The following is a 22,929-nucleotide window of genomic DNA, read 5'->3' on the forward strand; positions in this document are numbered from 1 at the left end:
TGTGAGGCATGAATAAAAAATAACTGCAATGAAACAAAGTATGGTTAATTAATTAATTCAAAAGGTTACCTCCTAAATTATACATTTTGTACACTTATTTGGTATATCAGATTTTTAAACGGCATCTACCTGTTTCCTAATAGCAAATTAAAAAAAAACTGTATGAAGTAAACCCAAGTATTTTACTTCATTTTACAGATGGTAATACTATCTGCATCTAAAATAAATTTAGAGAGATGAATCCACATCATATACCAGAAAGGATATTTCATCCAAGTAGAAATAAAAATGTCTGATTTTTATAGTGTCCACTAGGTGGCAGCAAATGTTTAAGGGTTAAATAGAAAGGTGAAATTTTATTCCTGGAAAATTGTTCTGGGCAATGATTAGTGCCTATATCTCAGAATTAGGAAATTATTAAAGCTGAAAGTGGCCTTAGAGATCATATGTACAATTCTTTTATTTTGAAAATGAGGAAATAGTTTCTGAAAGGAAAAAATGACTTGCCTCATTTCACACAGGTAGTTAAGAAGCAAAGGTAATTGAAATTAGTTTCCCTGACTTCAGACCTAATTGCTACCCAATTGTAGCACCTTGAAGTCTCATTGGCTTATTAGCAAATTTAGAATTTAGCATTTACAGGTAGAAGTTTTCTATCCAACTATTTCATTTTGTAGATGACTTAAAATCCTTAAAGGTCCAACAGTTAGCAAGAGGTATGATTTGAACCCAGATTCCCTGATGAGAAACTGCAAACTTGTTTTTAATGATTCTAGTTCCTCATCACATGGGGGGGGGGAGTTGTAGAAGGGTACATGTGTGTGTATGTTGGAAGAAGCCCTAGAATCCATTTTTACAGAGGAATAAGGTTCTTATGCTAAGCATGGATTATTGTGTCTTTTAGCTGGTTCCCTTACCATAGGATTCTCCCTACTTGAGTCTAGTTTTCACTCAGCTTGCTACAGTGATCTTCCCAAAATGCACATATGATCATTTCTTATTTGGGAAGCCAATTTAAAAAGCCATTCTAATTAGTTCCATCTTAAAAGATAATTTTATCCCACTATTCAAAAGTGCAGAGATTTCTGATACCAGTTTTGGTATTGTGCCACGTGCACCTGGACCCTTGAAAATTACTTAACATTTAGAAGAACAACAGATAGTTTTAGAGAAGTCATTTACAAGAAGTGAAGATATCTTCATATATGTTTCAGCTAAGGTCCTGTTAGCCCTAGTATCCATAGCTGCTAGGGCATCTGGTAAAACGACTTAGATATACCACAGAATCAAGATTCTGGAGAGCTAAGTGAACTGAAGATATTTAGCCAACAAGCACTAATACCTACTGAGTATAATGCAATCTGCAGAAGATTTGAGGGACACCAAGATAAATAAGATATAGAACTTACAATCTATTAAAGATAAAAGTATGCACAGAAAGTTAATATAAATTATACTACATGATGCAAGAAAGAAAGAAAAATGCTATAAAATTAGGAGAAATCATTTTGACTGAAGGGAATCAAATGAGATGTTCTGTGGAAAACTTTGCCATTTAACCAAAAAGCTGTGTAGGCTTTATCTAAGCCATTTAGTATGGGGACAAGAAAGCAAACTCAGAAACGAGGTGCCAATTTACTGTCGACCTCTTTCCTTTTCACATTCATGTTCAGTGTTGCCAGGACTATCTTTGGCTTATAAATAGAAATGTATGAATTGACACAATGTCGACCAGCTGGAGTACATTCAACACATTTTTCTACTTAAATGAGCTGCTTCAAGTGAGGCCATATGGGTCATTTTTTGGAAGGTATCATTAGCAGGTAACATGGACATAAGGTTAAATCTAAGAAAGACTAAGGCTGAGGTCAGCTTTGGGTCAATGAAATGTGAAACAGCTTTTCTATTCAGTTAGGCCCATTTTAATAACTAGATACAGGGTATTCTGCAATCTCTGGAATACTCCATTTCTATTAGCCAAGAAGGAATAATAAAACAACTGCCTCTCCAGGAGGTTTTCAAGGACAGTCAAATGAGTGTGATATTTCCCCCCAGACTAAGACATAAGTAATTTAAGGGCTGTAACTTGGTTATAGGCCAGTCTTTCTCAGAAGGAAGGTAACTTGTATAAAGAGGCAATGAATAGAGGGCTAAGGTTTATAATGGAGGGTGTTCTCCCAGAACCAAACTGTCCATAATTACAAATATGCCTATTATTAGTTAAGTCAATCACATTCTTGGCTTAAATGTTGAAATGTAAAATATTTGAGCCAATTCTATGTTTCCACCAAACTATCCTAAATGAGCCCCTTTTGTTGAGTTTGTAAAACAATATTGCTTGTCAAATATGTTTTCATCAGTCATAACAGCAACAAAACAGAATTAGAGTGGCCTTCTGCCTAAGTTTATCAGCAACTATACAAGGTTTCAGTTATCCAGTGGTTAGAGATAACTATATGTCTTCCTTCTCATTTCTCCTTGAATAAACTTGAATTGCCTTCATTTCTTCAGGCTGTCTTTCTCTCGAATACTGTCATCTCTCAAAATATCAAATGTCTGTTTCAGACATAAGAGACTTTTAAGATCAGTGAGAAATATAGTGATGCCAAAGTTTTATAAATGCTCTAATACAGTTAACCTTTAGGATTCCTTACAAGTAAAAGACACATTATAATCAGATCTTCACCAGTTGCAAAATGGGAACATTCAATCCCTTGTCTCCTTACCACTGGTACATGGTACCTACTGGCATGGACTCCTTCATAGTAAGGGATATGTGAGCCACCTGCTCCCTCTCTGGGATAGTTTTTTCACACATTAGGTCTGGGTTTCAACACCATGAAGTCACACAAACCTTCAAATGGTTCTAGGAAAAACTTTATTTTGTGGAAAATATACTTCTAACTAGGCATTGACCCACACTTAACACCGTACACCAAGATAAGGTCAAAATGGGTTCATGACCTAGGCATAAAGAATGAGATTATAAATAAATTAGAAGAACATAGTATAGTTTACCTCTCAGACCTGTGGAAAAGGAAGGAATTTATGACCAAAGAAGAACTAGAGATCATTACTGATTACAAAATAGAAAATTTTGATTATATCAATTTGAAAAGTTTTTGTACAAATGAAACTAATGCAGACAAGATTAGAAGGGAAGCAATAAACTGGGAAAACATTTTTACAGTCAAAGATTCTGATAAAGGCCTCATTTCCAAAATATATAGAGAATTGACTCTAATTTATAAGAAATCAAGCCATTCTCCAATTGATAAATGGTTAAGGGAAATGAACAGACAATTCTCAGATGAAGAAATTGAAACTATTTCTAGCCATATGAAAAGATGCTCCAAGGCATTATTAATCAGAGAAATGCAAATTAAGACCACTCTGAGATACCACTACACACCTGTTAGATTGGCTAGAATGACAGGGAAAAATAATGTGGAATGTTGAAGGGGATGTGGGAAAACAGGGACACTGATACATTGCTGGTGGAATTGTGAATATATCCAGCCATTCTGGAGAGTGATTTGGAACTATGCCCCAAAACTTATCAAACTGTGCATACCCTTTGATCCAGCAGTGCTACTACTGGGCTTATATCACAAAGATATCTTAAAGAAGGGAAAGGGACCTGTATGTGCAAGAATGTTTGTGGCAGCTCTTTTTTGTAGTGGCCAGAAACTGGAAACTGAGTGGATGCCCATCAATTGGAGAATGGTTGAATAAATTGTGGTATATGAATGTTATGGAATATTATTGCTCTGTAAGAAATGACCAGCAGGATGATTTCAGAAAGGCCTGGAGCGACTTACATGAACTGATGCTGAGTGAAATAAGCAGAACCAGGAGATCATTATATACTTCAACAACAATACTATACGATGATGAATTCTGATGGACATGGCCCTCTTCAACAATGAGATGAACCAAATCAGTTCCAATGAAACAGTAATGAATTGAACCAGTTACACCCAGCAAAAGAACTCTGGGAAATGAGTGTGAACCACTACATAGAATTCCCTCTATTTTCGTCCGCCTGCATTTTTGCTTCACAGGTTAATTGTACACTATTTCGAAGTCCAATTCTTTTTGTACAGCAAAATAACTGTATGGACATGTATACATGTAAAATTATGAAGAACTGACAGGTTTGTTTAGTGTACTGTCACCCTTAAAATGTTGTTGAAAAAGCATTACACTATTCCTTATAAAACAGAAAACTTCAAAACTTAAGTGGCTCTCTCTGGGCAGACAAGCCCAGACTCATGAGGATTCTTCATCTTCTAATCAGCTGTTAGTTAGCTTGCTGATTTGGTAGCAAATCAACTGAAAAAAATCTATACTTTCTTTTTTATTTTGTTTTGCTTTGTTTTTTTTTTTTTCCTCTCACATCAGAGAGGGAAGAAAAGTCTTAGGTACCTTTGAAAGCCTTATTCTCTTTCATAAAATAAAAGGCAATTTCAGACTTCCAATAAACATTCAGCCTTATTCAGCCTTTTGGGATCTAGGAGCTAAAAACTTCTTGTTAGCTGACTCTAATATTAGTTGCTTTACACAGCTCTAGAAGGGTGGTATTTTTCATGCCCTTGTTGAGTATTTTCTTCTTTTTTGTTGTCCTCTCCTATTTATTCCATATTTGAACTCAGGTCCTCCTAACTTCAGGGTTGGTGCTCTGCTCCATCTAGCTGCCCCAGTCAGGATCTTTTAAGACACACCAAGTCTCCTAAAGCAGGGAAACTAAATTATTTAACAAATACATTGCTTTGCCATAAGGATTTTTGGATGTGGAATATGTTTTGTCTAAAAAATTTCTTAGACTCCAGACCTCTATTTCTATCAATAAGAGACAGAATGGAAATATAGGAAGAAATTTTGAGTAAGAGTCAAGTTTGCATTCAAAATTCACCTCTGACACTTACCAACATTGTGATCATGGGTATGTCATTTAGTCTCTCTTTGAGTCCATTTCACTTGTAAAATGGGAACATCACCTGTAATTCCTACTTCATTGGGCTGTTGTGATGATCACTGATGTGGTAGAGACCAGAGTCTTCAACCAATCCAATTCCTTTATTTTACAGATGAGTAAAGCAAAGCCTAAAAAGGCTAAGTGATAATCCTGGGAAGACTTTGGATTTGACCTGAACCATCAGTACCCATTAGTCCTATGGTTGCTTAGTATCTCTGCTCAGAAATGACAAATTATGGAGAACAGAGAAATATCTTCTAAATACCTAAATATAGCAAGAATAACAGAAATGGCTTGGCATTATATAGGAAAGCACTGCATGCTCCTTGGGGGGATATCTCAGAAGCAGCTAAAATTATTGAAGTATCATAAAGCCTGATTACTTTTAACTATGATAATTGAAAAGTAGAAAAGGCATTCTGCTTCCTAAAGCATGCAAGCTAAAATACTCAACTAGCACAGTACTTTGCCAGATGGAATTTTTCTCCCACTGTGGGCACTGAGGATACTCTTGCTTTGTTTACATAACCTAGCTATGCTTTGCAAACATTATCTGGTCCCTGAGCCAACTTTAAATGGCTACTTTCTTTATGTGATAACATATATAAAGCACTTTGCAAATCTTAAAATACTTTACAAATGCTAGCTATTTGTTATTGTTAATACTCTTTCATAGTAGAGGTAGAGCTTTGGGATCTAAGGTCTAAACTTCATTGATCCAAGCACAATTAATATACTACCACCAAACCATTAGATCATGGAGCAGCAGCTCTGGTAGTACCAGTGCTGCTGCCAGTGGGATGACTAGTAGGCCTTTCTTATAAGCAAGGGAAATTTAAAAAAAGGAAAGGAAGGTAGCCAGGTTAAAGCAAATAAAAGAGTAAGAGATGCCCATGGTGGACAGTAGCAGAATGTCACCCAAATTGTAGTATAGTAGAAAAAGTGTTGACTTGAATTAAGGAAATAGGCTCAAATTTTATTTCTAATCCTTGTTTGCTGTGCGATGATGAGTAAGTGACAACTTTTCAGGGCCTCAGTTTATCATTTGTAAAAACTGGGATAATAATAAAAACAATACTTAATTCATGGGGTTGTGAGAAAAGCAATCTAATAACTTCAAAACATTTTCAAGTGAAGATCAAGAAATAGACCATTTCTCAACTGCTCACAATGACTATATTTTAGACTTGGGAAAGGCATGACAGAAAACATACTTTTAACATTTTCCCAAGTGTATCTGTGCTAAGACTTAAGCATTAACTTACCCAAATCAATGGCAAAGTTTAACCAGGTGAAAACTTTCTAATAAATCTTTAACTGGACTTAGTCACCAGGGGTACACAGGCTCTTGCCAAACAGGAAATCACACATAAGTTCAAGTCAACTACTTGAACTGCAAGTTCATTAGCAAATCCAAATGTTCCCCACATTACTCCAAATATGGAGAAAATAAAGGGAGTTAGGTTTCAGTTTCACTGTTTTCATCACCTGACCAATTATGTAATTGCTATATGATACAAGATTATTATAAATGCAAATCACACCTTTTCTGACATTTCAATGAGACCTCATCTCAGATTGTACAAGTCATTTCAAACATTTGCCTATTTGGAATCCAAAGCTAACTTGCTAAAATAATGTTGTTATGCCTACAACCTGGAAGTCTAATTTTACACATTGAAAATTTAACGTCTTATTATGTCTTCTTATAAGTATTATAATATAAATTATAATTCTTCTTATATAGGAACTATAGCCACTAAAATTAATGTGGTTTATCGGTTTAGTGTAAAAAAATTCTCCTTCCCACCCAACAATTAAAATTACCAAAAGGTTGAATGGGTTATTTTAGGAAGTAGTGAATACTTTATCTTTGGAGGTCTTCAAGCAAAGGTTGAATGAATTTTGCAGAATATGTAGAGTAGTTACCTGTTCAGGTATGGGCAACTCTGAGATACTTTCCAATTTTGAGAGTCTATGATTGTACTAAAGATACTTGTAAAATAAAATTTGAATTTTAAATAGTCTTCTAAAGCAAGAAGATACTACTTGATATGGTGAAAAGTGCTGGACTTGGAAATGGGAAGATATGAATTCATATCCCATCTCTGACCCTCAATTTTCTCATCTCTAAAATAGGGATCTTAGCTATGGTAAAACTTATAATACCTTCTTATAAAGGAAGCTCTAAATTAGTGGTGTTTGGGAAGCATCATTTTTAATTACATGATGTTTAAAAAGCATTAATAAAACATTAAGGAAATTAGAACACTCAATTATCCATCAATCTATCCCAAAACTCCTTGGATCTATGTCCTTTGTTTTAAAAGAGGAATGTAGACAAATAACTTATCCCAATCCAAGGTCAGAAAAGTGAGCGTCTGAATATAAAGTCTAAAACTCAGAGTGAAATGACTTGCCCAAGATCACATTTCTAATTACTAATATAGTAGAGATAACATGAGATTTTCTGTTAGAAGTACATCAGTATTGTACATCAGTTCTAAAGAGAGCATGCTTACACAGGTTCCAGATAATGGATGATGCTCTTGCACTTTCCCAATCATGAGTAAAGGAAGACACTGTGTTTGCTCTCATTGTTTTTTAGCATTATATTTTCAGCAATATTGTCAGATGTCAAATGGCATCAAGGTCAGCAACCACATTGATTTTATTCTTTAACTTGAAATTCTTTAACTTGAAAAGCATTACTTTTGCAGATGATTTTGCATTTAATACAATCTTTTAGGCCATTATGCAGCTAAGTATGGATTGATTCTCTGCTGCTTGTGCTAATTTTGACCCTGACAATTGACACCAAGAAAATATAGGCTTTCCACCAGCCAGTATATCATCCCTATGTGGAATCCTTGGTTACAGCAAATGGAGAAAAACTGAATGCTGTGGATAAGTTCAATTATGCATGCTTTACAGAGCTACCCTGGTGTTTGGGAGACTCTGAAGGAAAGTATGTAAGAAAAGAGGTATTAAAATGCCTACCCAACTGAAGGTCTACAGAATCATTGTGCTGATCTCATTGTTGTATGCCTACAAAACCTGGAAAGTATTCAAATGATGTGCCAGGAAATTGAACGGCTTCCATTTTAATTGCCTTAGAAAGATTCTGAAGATTACCTGGCAAGATAAGGTACCAGATAGTGAGATCCTTTTTTTATTCTAAACTGCCAAGCATTCAAACTGTACTACAGAGAGCACAATTCTGATGGACTGTCCATACTGTTTGAATATCAAATGCATATTTGCCTAAAAGACTATTTTACAGAAAACTCACATAAAGCAGGCACTCACATGGTGATCAGAAGAAATAATAAAAGGACATTCTCAGGGTCTTTCTGAAGAATTTTAGTATTGATTATGTGTCATAGGAGACAATGACAATCACTGCTCAGCATGGCATACCTGCATCAAAGAAGGCATTGTGCTCAATGAGTGAAGCAGAATTGCAGTAGCAGAAAAGAAATGTGAGATGTACAAATTTAGAGAATTATCCACTCTAAATGTTTGTGTGGACTATTTCTATTCAACTTGTTGTAAAATTTTCCAAGCTCATATTGGTCTGATCAGTCACAGTAGAACACACTGTACTTTGACTCCAACACAATGATGTCATTTTGGTTCCCTTCAAGAAAAAAGAACAAAACTAATCTTCTACTTATTGACTTTTAATTTATGCTTTTGCCATTCCCAATAGCCCATGTCTGGAAATCTCTCTCCTTATATTCATCAACTGACTTCCTTCAAAATTGAATTCAAATCTTACTTTTTGCAATTGGCCTTCCCTAATTCCTTTCCCACTCCAAAGCCTTTTTTTATAAGATCACTTTCCATTTATATTGTATATATCTCATTAGACAATTATTTGTATTCTATTTCCTCTAAAATATGTCCCTCTTGAGGGCAGGGACTTTGTTTCTTTCTTTTTAAGGCAAAAACTTAGCTCTTAGTAGAGTATTTGAAACCTGTTAAGTATTTAATAAATACTTATTTACTGATATTGAATGACTTAAAGGACATCAATTCGAATCCTTTTTGAATAAGCAGAAAATTGAACAGCATTTGAAAATTTCATTGCTGTCTAAAGTATTTCAAGTCTATCTGTTTTCAGTACCGAACATGCTCTTCACATATTAGGCACTGAATAACTGTCTGGTAGAATTAACAAAAGAAAACAAAACATAATAACATTTCTTTAAGTCCTTATGATGAGAGGAGCAGATAATGATTTTCTGTGTCATTTTAATTTAAAAACAGAGCATAATATTCAGGTTGCAACATTTAATGAACCTCTCTCTATGTTAAAGCTTGTGCCAGAACAAACCAGCTTTTAAAGGTCACAACTTAGTCCAGACGGTAGCATTACAGAGTCAAACTTTCTAACACAATCTGGAATTTCTTAACACAATTTAACATTAATCTAAAACAACTGACCTTTCCCTGGGGGGGGCGGGGGGAAGATTTGGCAATGATTAGTTTCTTTACATTGAGTCATCTGAGTCATCTCTGCATTGCAGGAAAACTGATTTCCTACAATTGAAGATCTGTTTATTCTGAAACTCACAAAAACATCTCAGAATCACAGAAGAAGGGAAAGCATTTCAGAGATATATTTCACATCCTTACTTCATAGACAAGTGGATCCTTCTGGGGAAATTTTGTCTGGGGCCCAGAACAGAAATTTGTGAATTATTTCCAAAAGAAAACCAACAGAGGAGTAAGGCAGGTAGAATTTCAGGTAAGTATCCAGGTAAATTTTGGTTTTGTTTTTATTCTAGAAAAGCAGTCACATTTTTATTATTTAAAGTGTTTGTGATTTCTTAAAAGAAAAATATACATCCTGCCAAAGCTGCCTCTCAAACAGCTGTCTTTGAGCTGGGAAGAAATCTCTCTAGGTGTAAATGTCTTTTCTGCAGACATAAAGAAAGCATATTTTCCTACTGACACAGAGGACCTCCAGCTGGCATAACCCAAATTATTGTCTGATGGTAATAGACAGTTTAAGATTGATAGAGGAGTATAGCTTCACAGAGTTCATCATTCTCCTATGACAACAGCATAATAAGGTAGAGAAAAACACTGGATAAAGTCAGAAATCTTGGATTCTAGTACTGGCTCCAGCCTTAAATAGTTGTGATCTTGGGCAAATCATAGAAATTTGGAGTTGGAAGGGCCTCAGTGGTTCATCTGGCTCAACCCATATCTCCCAAAGAATTCTGTTTACCACAACCTGACAAAAGCTCCCAAAACATTTTTTGAAGACCTCCAATGAAAGAAAATCTACTTGTCCTAAGGCAGTCCCATTCCTAATTGTTGGGAAAGTCTGCTTTATCTAGAACTTAAATCTGTCTCATTAATTTTCACACAAGGTACCAAGTGGGAAAAAGTGATGCTTCAGTCTCCTAACATACTTTATGGTATAAAATGAGAACTTTTACTCTGGAATTATGAAAGCTGAGATGGGCAACAACCAAAATTTGTAAAATTAGAAATAACAAAATGATTTGTTGGTGAGAATTCTCCTGCTCTTTTCTTTTCCTGTATTGCTGACTCTTTTAGTGCTTGTGGATCTTTAATTGGAAAGGTGCTTGGGAAAATAGTTTTGATTCCAAATCCTTAAGGGCATCTTATTAGTTGCTGAAGACCTAAGAGACTCAGAAGTAGAGTAGGCAAGCCTTCCTGGCTCAGACTGAAGGGAATAGGAATTCCTGTCACACCAAAGAAAAGAGAACTTTTTATGAGGGTTATAAAGAATCTAATAGTTCAAAGAGGTCATCTAAACCATCTCATTTCTGGACAAGAATTCTTTCTCCAACATTTCCAACAAGTTTTCACTTAGCATCAACCGTCTGGACTTTGAAATTCAAGGCAGATCACCCACCTCCTGCATATTTACTCCAACAATTCCTGAAGTCCTCTACGCTGAAATCTATGAAAAAACTAAAAGTAAATTACATTTTCCAGCTGAGAACTGCAAAAGAAAAAAAAATCAGCCAGGAAACAGAAAACATGGGCTTAAAAATAAAATTAGGGTCTACACCTCCCAGTACAACCAAGGGGTTCATATAGATGGAGTTTGCAAAAACAAAGCACTTTTTTTTTTTTTAATTGAAAAAGCTGTAGGGTGGAGAGCTTGAAAGTATTGGAGTACTGAGGTGAGAGTCACCCACAGCCATCATACCAGGATAGCCCAGGCCCACGGACTCTGACCTTCCTGACAACTGCCCTGAGATACCCAGAGAGCCCTGAGGATTCAGCTCTAAATATTAAAGATCAAAGAGACTTAATCACAGGATGTGGAAGTCAGGGCAAGAACCCAAGGGACTGAGGGCAAGACCCTGCCTAATCAGTCAATCCATCCAGAAGCTTATTAGGGGACATAGCTTAGTCCTTACACAAAATTGCAATTCAAAAATGAAACTTAGAGAGATAAATACATGAAAGATGAAAACATCAACTAGTATCAAATCTAGAGATCCTTCAAAAGAAGGAGAAAGCAACTCCATAACATTGTAAAAATTCAAAGGAAAAAAATGGATTTTCCACAAGGATTACATAAATTCCTAGAAGAAATGAAGGAAGAGGAAAAAAAAAAGAAATTAAAAGAAAAACTTAGCAGAAAGAATTGGAAGTAGAATAAATAATTTAGAAGAGATAGTGGTATACTTACCCAAGAGGTAGAGTCCTTGAAAACAAGAATAGATCAAACAGAAATGAATGACTTCATGAGTCAGCAAGAAATATTAGAACACAATTAAAAGACTGAAAACTCAAAAAAGAAAATGTAATATATCTAATAACAAAAACAATTGACTTGGAAAACTGGCCAAGAAGAGAGACTTTAAAGTTATCTGGCTTAATGAAAACACAGGTGAAGTAAAAAAGAGTGGACATTATAATTCAAGAAATGATAAATAAAAACTGTCCAAATTTATTAGGACTAGAAGGCAGAACAAATATAGAAAAAAATGCATAGATCACCTCCTCTAACAAATCTCTAAATAAAAACTTACAAGAATGTCATAGTCAAAATTCAGAATCTCCATGTAAAAAAGAAACTATAAGAATTCAAAATGAAGCAGTTGAAGTACCAAGGGATCACGGAAGATTTGACAACTTGAAGTATAAGTAGTGGAAATCTTGGAATACAATATTTTGAAAGGCAAAACAACCAAGAATGATTGCAAAATTTGGCATAATCCTATATAGGAATAAATGTACATTTAACACAATGGAAGAATTTTGAAGAATTGATGAAGAAAAGACCAGAGCTGAGTAAGAAGTTTGGAATACAAATACATGAAATTAGAGAAACCTAGAAAGGAAACAAAGAAAAGTGATTTCAAAGAATCCTGAGTAGTATGAATTGATGTAAAGTGAAATAGCAGAACCAGAAGAATTTAGAGCAGTACCATGTAAGGAGAAACAACTTTGAAACTAATAGATACAATTGGAAACCAAGTCACCACACTGGAAATACTTTAGAGGTGTTACCCTCCTGCAAATAGATGAAGTAAACAAAATGGAAAAAGAAGCATACATTTTTAGACATGGTCACTTTGTGGATGACTTTTGATTGTTTTAGAACTCTCCATACCACTCTCCTTTGTGTTGTTAATTGGGGAAAAGAAAGGTGGATTTAATGGAAGGTGGAGTTAGTAATAATGTAATAATAATAATGATGAAGATGATGTCTTAAAGAGCCACTATAATATTTTAAATTCACACAAGGAAAGTTCAACTAGTAACACGACAAGTAGAAGTGTTTTGAAATGAAAATACAGAATTACGTATTTAAAGAAAGTGGTATGGAACAGAATTCATGGTTTTATATACAGTTCTATCTTGTGGATGTTTTGGTTTATGTATAGAAATTCTCTTTACAGTGTTTAAATTTGGTCACAGATAAATAAAATTATTTTAATAACCCTAAAATGATTTGTTTATCCATAATCTGAAAATCTAGAATAAAAGAACATTCTTTGACACACTGAGGGGAAAAGTAGAGGTTGATATCAGAGAGAAAAGCCAAACACTCCCATGACATGTTGTCTGAGCCCTGATGGACAGCAGAATCCTGAGTTATGCGGACACAGGTCTGTCTCCACAACAAATTTTATGATCTTACAGGTAACAAAATAAGACAAGGTCAAAGATACAGAATAAAAAGGAGTCCAGATTGTCTTTTTTTTAAATTAAGTTTTTATTGTCTTCAATACTTTACATCAAAGTTATTTTCAGAATTCCTTCCTCCCTCTCTTGAAGAATTATCCCACAAAACAAATAATATTTCAAAGAGGATAAAAAGTCAACACAATTGATAGATATAATGAAAAACTCTGAAAATTTGTGCAATGTATACACCTATGGAGTTTGTATCCTGTAATATCTCTTCATTGGAGTGATGCTTAATCTTTATAATTTTGTTATATTCACTCTTTATTTTTATGCATGGTTGTTCTTTCCATTTACATTATTGTAATTATTGTGTATATTGTTTTCTTAGTTCTGCTAACTTCACTCTATATCATTTGGTATAGATCTTTTCCCTGCTTCTCTGAATTCATCAAAGTAATAATTCTATTATTTTCATGTTCCATAATTTGCTCATTCCAAATTTTCACTTCTATATCATTCAGGTAGAAGGCATCCTTAAAAGTTTTAAAGATAAATTAATTTCAGTGGATCCAAAGAAGCAGGGATCTTGACTTTGTATCATCAGATCAACCTTTTAATTAATCATTTTTGCATAAAGCAGCTGAACCACAACTTTCTAAGTATTGTGTGCTTCTAAGACTGTGGCTTTTTCAAGATAGCTGAATCAGAGTTAATGGAAAATATGCCTATTGTAGACTTTGCAATATAGCACAGGGGTGAAGAACCCACTCACCACTACAGAATTTCAAATTTTTAAGAGACTTTATTAGCCTTCTAGTCCAACTCATACCTGAAAAATAATTTCCTCAAATAGATCAATTCAGCCTTTGCTTGAAGATCTTCAATAAATGTGAAACTTATTGTCTTTGGAAGCTATCCGTTTCATTTTTACAATTCTAATAGTTAGGAAATTTTGTTTGTGTCAATACTAAAAAAAAACTTTATGGTTTCAGCAGTATGCATATTGCCTCTAATGACAAAGACCTAAATTGATTCATGCAATTCTTTTCCTCCCATGTTTGCCCTAAGGGGTTCATACAACCTGTTGGAAGTTTTCCTTATCATCTCTTTACATTATGAGGTTATTACTGGAGGAAATGGGCTATCCATTGCTTCTTCCATGCTCTTATCATGTGACTAGGTCATCTTTATTAGATCATGTTTCTATGATGAAATCCTTTATTTTTCCTTAGTTTCTTACTTGTTATGTACTGCAATTTACTCAACCCCTATGCCTCTCCATCATCTTCTGATTGATACTTATCTTTAATTCTTCAGAGAAAGGAATTTTTCACGACTCATAGTTATAACCACATTGGCAGAATATTTGTAAGTTATAGTCCTTTGTTTCAGATTGAAGTTGGAGATCACTGAATAAATTATTTTTAAGGTCAATCCAGGTTATTTTCTTTCTGTTTAATTTTAGGTCCAAATTGCTCTCCTTTTGTAATATCTGTACAACAGACATATACAAGCATATGTGTGTGTGTGTGTGTGTGTGTGTGTATTTATATTCTGATGCATATCATACACAAACTCAATGCCTCTCCCTTCCCGCTCCCATGTATGTTGTTCATCTAACTGCATGCATGCCCATAGTTTGGGCCAGGAATCAACAAACTATGGTACACAAGCCAAGTCCAGCCTACTGTCTGTTTTTATACAACAGACAAGCTAAAAAAAAAGTGTTTTTTTTTTTTTACATTTTAAAATAAAGCTTACTTTGTTGATATTTAAAAACAAGATGTGAAGGATAGTCATTCTAGATATTGGAAGAATGTAGGTAGCCCAATTATAGGTTCTCTGGTTCCCTGCCTGGATAGAATTTGATGACAGTGCATTGTACTCAAAAATCCCTGAACTGTACTGATTTGCCCAAGTCAGGTAACAGGCTCTCAAAAACAAAATAAGATAAATATGCATTGCCAAATGAGGTTGAAAACAATGTCTATCCGAGCTAATTCATCATAGGCAGGCATTGAGGGAAGGTAGGAAAAGAGATGGATCTAGAGTCAAATAATTCAGTTTCAAATATCCTCCTATGGCTTTGAGATAATCACTTAATTTTTTTGGGCATTGGCATTTCTCATTTGTATATTAAAGGGTTATACTTGATGTCCTCTAAAATCTCTCCCAACTGTCAAGTTATGATTTGTTAGAATTCTTACAAGGTGCTAAGTCACTGGAATTGATAGAGACAATAATTATCTAATTTAGCATGGTGCTTAACAATTTTCTAGTTCACTAATGAACTTGGTACTTATTAGAGTTTATACCTTTCACAACTTTAAGAGAGCATATATAAGATAGGAGCCTCAACCAGGATGGAGTGCAGGAGATTCACAAGTCAGACCCACAAGCCCACTCTTGGAGGTTGAGACAGATTCATTCCATTTTCCACCTTTGTGCTGGCTGGAGGCTGAAGGACAAACCTTTGGATTTGGAGACATTCGGAGGCAGCTCTTGAAACCGAGGAGAGAGTTAGGCCTCTATTAAAGCTAACCGGGCCCCAGGAAAAGAGACAAGAATTAAAAGGAAACAATAAAGGTGCTGGACTTTAATCCTTGGCTGCATTTGAGGTGATTATTACTCTGAACTGAAACTAAGGCTCCTCCGGAAGCCCCCAGGAAACCTGCTCCCAGAGAACATTATATTTTAGAGAAGAACATTACAATGATTCTTATCCAAAGAAATAGTCAGGTATTCAGAAATGGATCTACTGGGGCACCAGGATTCTATGCCAATTTCAAGAGTAGGGTCCAAAGGGAGTTTGCATACTCTATCAAAGTACATTCCTTTCTGCTTGAATTAGCAGATCTGTTTATTAGAAATGTAATTCTTAAGGTAGAAAGGTTTCAAAAATCTTCTGGAGGAATCCACCACACTATTCAATGAAGTTCCCTTTTTATAGATGTAGGGCTAGAAGAAAACTCGAGAGGTCTTCAGGTATTCAAGTTCAACACCCTTATTTTCCTGATGAGGGGACACCTAGAGAGGTTAAGTGGTTTGCTTAATGTCATACAGCTAGTAAGTAGTGAAGGTGGGATTTGAACCTAAGCATCTCTAACTTTATGTCTCTCTCTCTCTCTATCCAGTAGATCTTGTTGCCTTTTTTCTGGGAGATTGAGGATTGCTCTGCCAGATAGCAACAAGATCTGCCTTGGCCTACATCATGGATATCCCCAAAGTTTGATGTCCATAAGCAAATTACACTGGACCAAGAAACTTAAAAAGTCCTCCACCTTATTGGTGAAAGAGTTGAGAAGACAGAGGACAAGGCTATCGATTTCAGCAACTACCTAAACTGCTTCTCTTGGTTAAACCTTATAACCAGGTCTTCAGAGATCTGATCCATTTGTAATGTTCAGTATTATTGTTTCTGGAGCTCCTTAATGTCATTGTTAGCCTCCTCACTTCATGCAACCTGTTTTCCAGGTTATTCTCATATCTAGTATGAATATTACACATGTTAGAAGTTATATGCTGAGGGTTATATGGGAAGAAAGCTATTTCTTCTTTGGGAAAATGTGAGTAGAGTCTAAATCAAGACCTAAACAACTTAAAATAAAGGCCAGTCTAGGTAGGATCCTGGTTTCCTAAAGACTGATGAAACCCAAGATAATTTGAGAGGGAGTGGATATCTAGAGGCAGCAATAAGATAGTTAAAGCCAAAAGGGTCAATGAGGATTCAAAAATAACTTACAAGGAATGTCTACAAGTTTATTATGTAAGTCAGCCCACCTCTTGAAAGGTTCAGTTCTTTGTGATGACAGAGAAGAGAAGACTATAGGAGACATGATAGTTCTCTTCAGGTTTATTAAGGATTGTCAGGTAGAAGAGGGATTATAGTAGTTCTGTTTGGCCCTAAAGGACAGAAATAGGAATAATGGAATTATAATAGACAATCAATTTCTGACTTTTGAGATCAAAGTATAAGGCCTCAACTCCCGACAGTAATTAAATTCTAACAATGGTGGACTTAGAAGCCTTTGGAAATTTTATATTTGAATAAACTATAGTGGATTTGATTTGGCCCAGTCAGAATATGTGCTCAATGTCAATCACAGCAATAAACAGAAGGAAAAGGCAAACTACTCCAGTCTCTCTGCCAAGAAAACCCCAAATGGGGTCATGAAAAGTTAAACAGGACTGAACAACAATAAACCTTATCCCCATCCTGATGGCTTTAAGTGAGATTTCAGTTTACCATATACATATGCTATTCTTTTTCTCTTTGTTCTCCTGGGGATATATGCTGTCTGTGGGGAATTAATAATGGTAACAATAATATTTTACAGGAAATTTAAGGTTTAAGGAAATTTTAAGGAAATTTAAGGAAAATTTAAGAAAATTTAAGGAAAATTTAAAGGTTTAACCTTTACAAATATCTCATTTTGTCTTTACACACCCAATTATATTCATTTTATTGATGGGGAAACTGAAACATACAGAAATTAAATGACTTGCTCAGTCACAAAGGTAGTAAGTGTCTGAGGCTGGATGTGAATTCAAATCTTCCTGAATTAAGGTCCAGCACTTCATCCATGGGGCTAACCTAATTGTTCTAATATGGAATGCTACATATTTCCTAGAACTTTTCATTCCATTTCATTCAATTAAAAAAATCAATTTGTTTAAAATCCATTTCTCTGGAGCTTCAAAGATGTATAAGATATGGTTATTGTCATCCTAAAAGAAGTTAGAGTCTCACTGAGAAGATAAGACATAAGACAGGAAAGGTGGGCACAGGGGTCCTCAAACTTTTTAAATAGGGGGCCAGTTCACTGTTCCTCAGGCTGTTGGAGGGCTGGACTATAGTAAAAACAAAAACTTTGTTTTGTGGGTCTTTAAATAAAGAAACTTCATAGCCCTGGGTGAGGGGGATAATCATCCTCAGCTGCCCACAGCTGGCCTGCAGGCCGTAGTTTGAGGACCCCTGCAATGTAAGGCTGTAGAAATGACTTTGGTGGTGAATACAAAAGGGAATGTTCAGACATGTGACCATCATTAACCTCGTCAAAAGTTTTACTGTAACAAAGAAAGCACAAGAGTAAAACAGAATTATTCTCCAGGAATAATCCTGGAGAACTACCTCACGATTTTCCCACTTCAGAAACCAAAATGAAGAACTTCATATACAATAATTTAAATTTCTTCACAGCACAAAAAATTTCCTGACACCTACTAAGAGTTCCTATTGCACAGCTGAATCGTTCCTATTGAACAACAACTGTGCTACAGACTATCAATAGTGGAGACAGAGGAAGAGAGGAGGCTTATTCCCTGATTATTCCCATAAAAGATGGACTTGGATGAATATATGTGTGAGTGTTCAACATGTCGATCAATTGAACTCACACTGAATTAGCCACTGGTCACTCATAATCATAATGGGGAGAACACGGTAGGCCAGAGCCCTACAATTGTTGAAAAAGACCAAAGAAAAACTGAATGGTATAAAAAAATGGCAATTTCAGCACAATGTCCTCCAGTCCCAGAACGCTTTACACCAAAATTACCAGTAAAATGTCCTTAGCATAAATGAGAATACAATCACTCTTTAGATTACCTACAAAATACTTGGAGAAGTGAAGAAAATTAAACTTTAGGGGATTGTGTTCATTACTGAAACAAGCTTCAATCTATCACTGCATATTCCAAGCAACAGAGAGAAGGAAGAGGGGAAAAAAAATGATAATAGTACTGTATATTCCCATAGTGCTTTATACTTTATACAAAACCTTTCTGACCTTTAATTAAAAGTATTCTTATTTCAATCTATGTCCATTAAGCACAATCATTTCTGGAGCTGAGATAAGGCATCAATTAAGGAGAAAAGGTAATGGTATGAATCTATGAAATAGCCAATGAATTAAAAGCAAATACCTTTTACTCCTGATTCAACTAAGGTTATATTACACTAAACCCATAACAGGATTTTGTAATTGAGGAATGGGAACTTTTTTATTCTGCCCCCTGATTTTGATGAATATATCTAATAGTCTAAATTGTTCAAATGTGGAGACAAGAGAAGCCTATTACATGGCACCCATATAATTGTATGTAAATGTTTCATCTTTATTCAGTCAATCTCAATGATAAATAAGTTTTTTCCTACTGAATTCATTAATTAATTCATATTTCAGCATAACACTCACCCCTCACATTCCTTCTTTCAGCTTGTCCTTTTCTTCTCTATTCTCTCCTTCCTTTCTTCCTCCCCTCCACTACCACCCATGTACATGAGACTCTATTTGATTAAAATATAATTTTAGGAAACTAAAGGAAATAGGTTCTTGGGAGAAAGGGTCTTTTTCTTTTTTGTTTCTCTTCTTCTGCTTAAAAATAGAATCCAATAAAAAGAAAGAGAAAAAAGATATTAAATAACTGATGATTTATTGAACTCACTGAACATTATCAAAGTAGAATGAAATTGTTTCACACTAAATTAAATCACTGGTCCCAATAGTAAATCTTTGTCCAAACCAAAAACAACCACTATTTTAAACAGGAATTAAAATGTGTTCATGAGGATTTAAAAAAATCTCTACCCCACTCCGAAGAAAGATATTTGGCATGTCTTTCTTTATGCTCTGAGTTTCATAAATGTGTTGGAAATACTGGAAATATTTTGCACTCTCACAGTATGTGCCAGTTTGAATATTATATTTTTATCTACAAAAGAAAAAAACCAAAGACCTATATACACATACACAGTCAGTTAGGCATTGCAATGGACAGAGTGCCTGAAGTAAAAAAAAAAAAAATCATCTTCCTGAGTCCAAATCTGGTCTCAAAACTTATTAACTGTGTGACACTGGACAAGTCACTTAGCCCTGTTTGCCTCAATTCCTCATCTGTAAAATGAGCTGGAGAAGTCCATGATAAACCACTATAATAACTTTGCCAAGAAAAGACCCCCAACTAAAATAACTAAACAATAAAAACACATACACAAGGACATGACTGAGTAGCAGATTCATTTACAAAAACAGTTCTCCCTCCTTCCATGATTTCCTAACTTATATCACATAAATCACACACTGATAGAAAAGACAAATTTAATGCCAAAAACGTTTAGTTGATTATTTGCTTGAACCCCAAGAGAATTTAGGTTGGGTCTGTCTTTGTATTTGTGTTTAAATTTTATGGGCATCTAGGAAATATACATTTGGATTCTGTAGATAGGCAGGCTCTAGAATTGTTTTAAAAAAAAAGATCTTTATAACACATAAGTCATGTAATCCTTGCGGGGACTGAATGGAATTATCTCCTAAAGCAGCCAACTACCAATCTCCACATAATAAACATAAACTTTAAAAAAAAGCATTTAAAAATACTTTTCCTCCTTTGGAGACTATAGAATTCTTCCAAAGGGTTTTGGTCAATTTGCCTTAAAGGTACATATCCAGGAAAGAACATTATTAATCTATCCAGTAGTGTAAGGATGATGACAAGGATGATAATCTGTTGTTTTTTTTCCCTTGGAAGGAGGGAGGGTAGGGTAGGAAAGGTAGAAACCTAAGATGGAATTCCTGCCTGTTGGGCTAGGGCTATGGTTTGCTTGGGTACAAGCAAGTAAACACAGGCCTCTTTTAGTCAATAGTATTTAACATTCTCTATCCAATATACATTTTTAAGATTTAATTTAATTTATTATTTTTAATTTATTAAATTTAATCTAATTAATAAATTTATTAATTTATTATTATGATATAATTATTATAAATAATAAATAAATAATAAATTAGATTTGATAAATTTAATAATTTATTTTATTATTTTTATTTTAATTTAATTTAAAATTTTTTTTCTTAATTTCATTATAATTTTAATTTAGGAGTTAATTCCTAAGGGTCAAACAAATTATTTTGAACAATTCTCTTCTTAACTCTTCAAACTATTTACCACCTCCTACTTTGCTTTGTAGTTATTTGTATAGAGGTCTTATTTTCCTTTTGAAGTCATAAGCTCTTTCAAATTAGGAATTTCCAGTATATAATATAATATAATATTATATACATACACTCATCTAAAGTTTGAGGAACAAATTGATCTTATGTTCTCATCTTCCCCTCCCCTTTTCCCAATCCCCCATAAGAGAAAATAGCTTGCAAATGTTGCTTCAGTTAAACTATCTTAATTTTAAACAAGTAACAAAATATTTCCTTTGATCCAATAGAAGAACTGGAAATCACTTTGCGTCTATTAATCAAAACCACAGAAAATTCCTTTGTCACCAAAGCAGCTTATCACATACTTTTATACTGAGGCTTATAGGACTGAAATGATTTACTTGAAGCTTTGCAAGGGATTGGAAAGAACTATAGAAGACAGAGTAGTCAGCTTCCATTTTACTGTCTAATTCCACATGTGATAACCTCATGAAGGAGCAGAGACAAGACCCTGTCTAAGCTTCTTGTTTGTAATTAAATATATAGGGCTATAACATCAGCAGGATGCCAACTCACCCTTGCAATTTTTATCTAAAAAAAGGAAGAGATAATATACTTTTCACTTAGATGAAACTGATTTAGCTTGAATGTCTAAGGCTCAAGAAATGGTCTTTTTATGGGTGACAAATAAAAACTCTTTAACTCAGTAAAAACTGAATAGATTGAGCATAACTTTCCAAATTTATCCAAGTTCACATTTTGGTTGCTATGGCAATCACTCCTGCTTTCTCAGTAGTTGTATCCAGCATTCTCATATCTAACCTCAAAAATCAAAAACTGTGGTGCTTTTCTAAAGAGAACTTTAATAATTCTCTTACCCTTACATTATAACAGTTCAGTCTATCTCATTCTTAATTTGTTGCTCTGAAAATATTTTTCACAGAAAGTATTTCTTTCACAAAGAAAACCTTCAACAAGTTAACATTTTACAACTAGGTAGGTAGATAGAAAAATTTTGGTTATCACCAAAATAGTTTCTCAAAAGTAAATTAATTGCCAGTCTCTTTACAGCTAAAGAGACCTGTATCAATACCCTTTCAATAACAAAAATATAATCCAACTTTTGGAAAATAATATGAATTCATGGAGAACAAGGCTAGACAGAACTATGAAGATACTTACTGCTGGAGCTTGAGACCTCTTTATGGCTGGAAGACATTGGCTGAGCACAGAGCTGACAAAGACAGTCCCTTCCATTGAAGGTAACTCGGTCTCCAGGTGGAAATGGGCGTCTGGAAACAGAAAGACATTGTAGTCAAGGTTATTCCACAGATTCAAGTCTTTCCTCTTATTCGTTCAATTTGCTGCCCTCTGGGGCAAAATAATATCTTAGAGGAACACGAGCCAAAATGCTTGAAATGCAGTCTTGATCAAGCCAACCAATTGGAACAAATCCAATTACTAAATGCACCTCGTTTAAGAGAGAAAAGAGGTTATAGAAGCTGATACTTTCATTTCAAAAAAGACCATCTAAATAATAAAATCGAGAAAATATTACTTCCTCTTCATATTTTGAGTGATGTCTCAATGTTTCTCTGAACAACATGTGATAGGAAATTTTCAACTGATAGGTCTTTCAAGAATAAGGGATTTTGAATACCATGAATTCTTGCTAAATACTTTAGGCCTCTCCCCCCTAGAGAGATGCTAGAAATTCAGGCATTAACTTCTTTAGAGAACTGGAACATCATTAGAAGATTAGGGATTAGAAAACTCCTTAATTGGAGCAGGAGCTATCTCAGATGCCAGATAGTGTCAAAAAATATTTTCATGGTGTCTGGGATATTATTTGTTTAAAAATAGAGCACAAAGAATCAGAGTCAC

General features: G+C 34.7%; 1 protein-coding gene across 28 annotated transcripts in view; it reads right to left on the reverse strand.

The window, feature by feature from the left end:
- Positions 1–22,929, reverse strand: part of ABLIM1 (actin binding LIM protein 1) — a 396,709-nt gene that overhangs the window by 119,808 nt on the left and 253,972 nt on the right. For all 28 annotated transcript variants that reach the window (XM_031955891.1, XM_031955888.1, XM_031955887.1 and 25 more), the window contains exon 4: positions 22,228–22,337. In XM_031955891.1, the coding sequence (XP_031811751.1) occupies positions 22,228–22,337 (110 nt within the window). The remainder of the gene's footprint in view (positions 1–22,227; positions 22,338–22,929) is intronic.

The sequence above is a fragment of the Sarcophilus harrisii genome, chromosome 2 (genome assembly GCF_902635505.1).
Source record: "Sarcophilus harrisii chromosome 2, mSarHar1.11, whole genome shotgun sequence".
Lineage (NCBI taxonomy): Eukaryota > Metazoa > Chordata > Mammalia > Dasyuromorphia > Dasyuridae > Sarcophilus > Sarcophilus harrisii.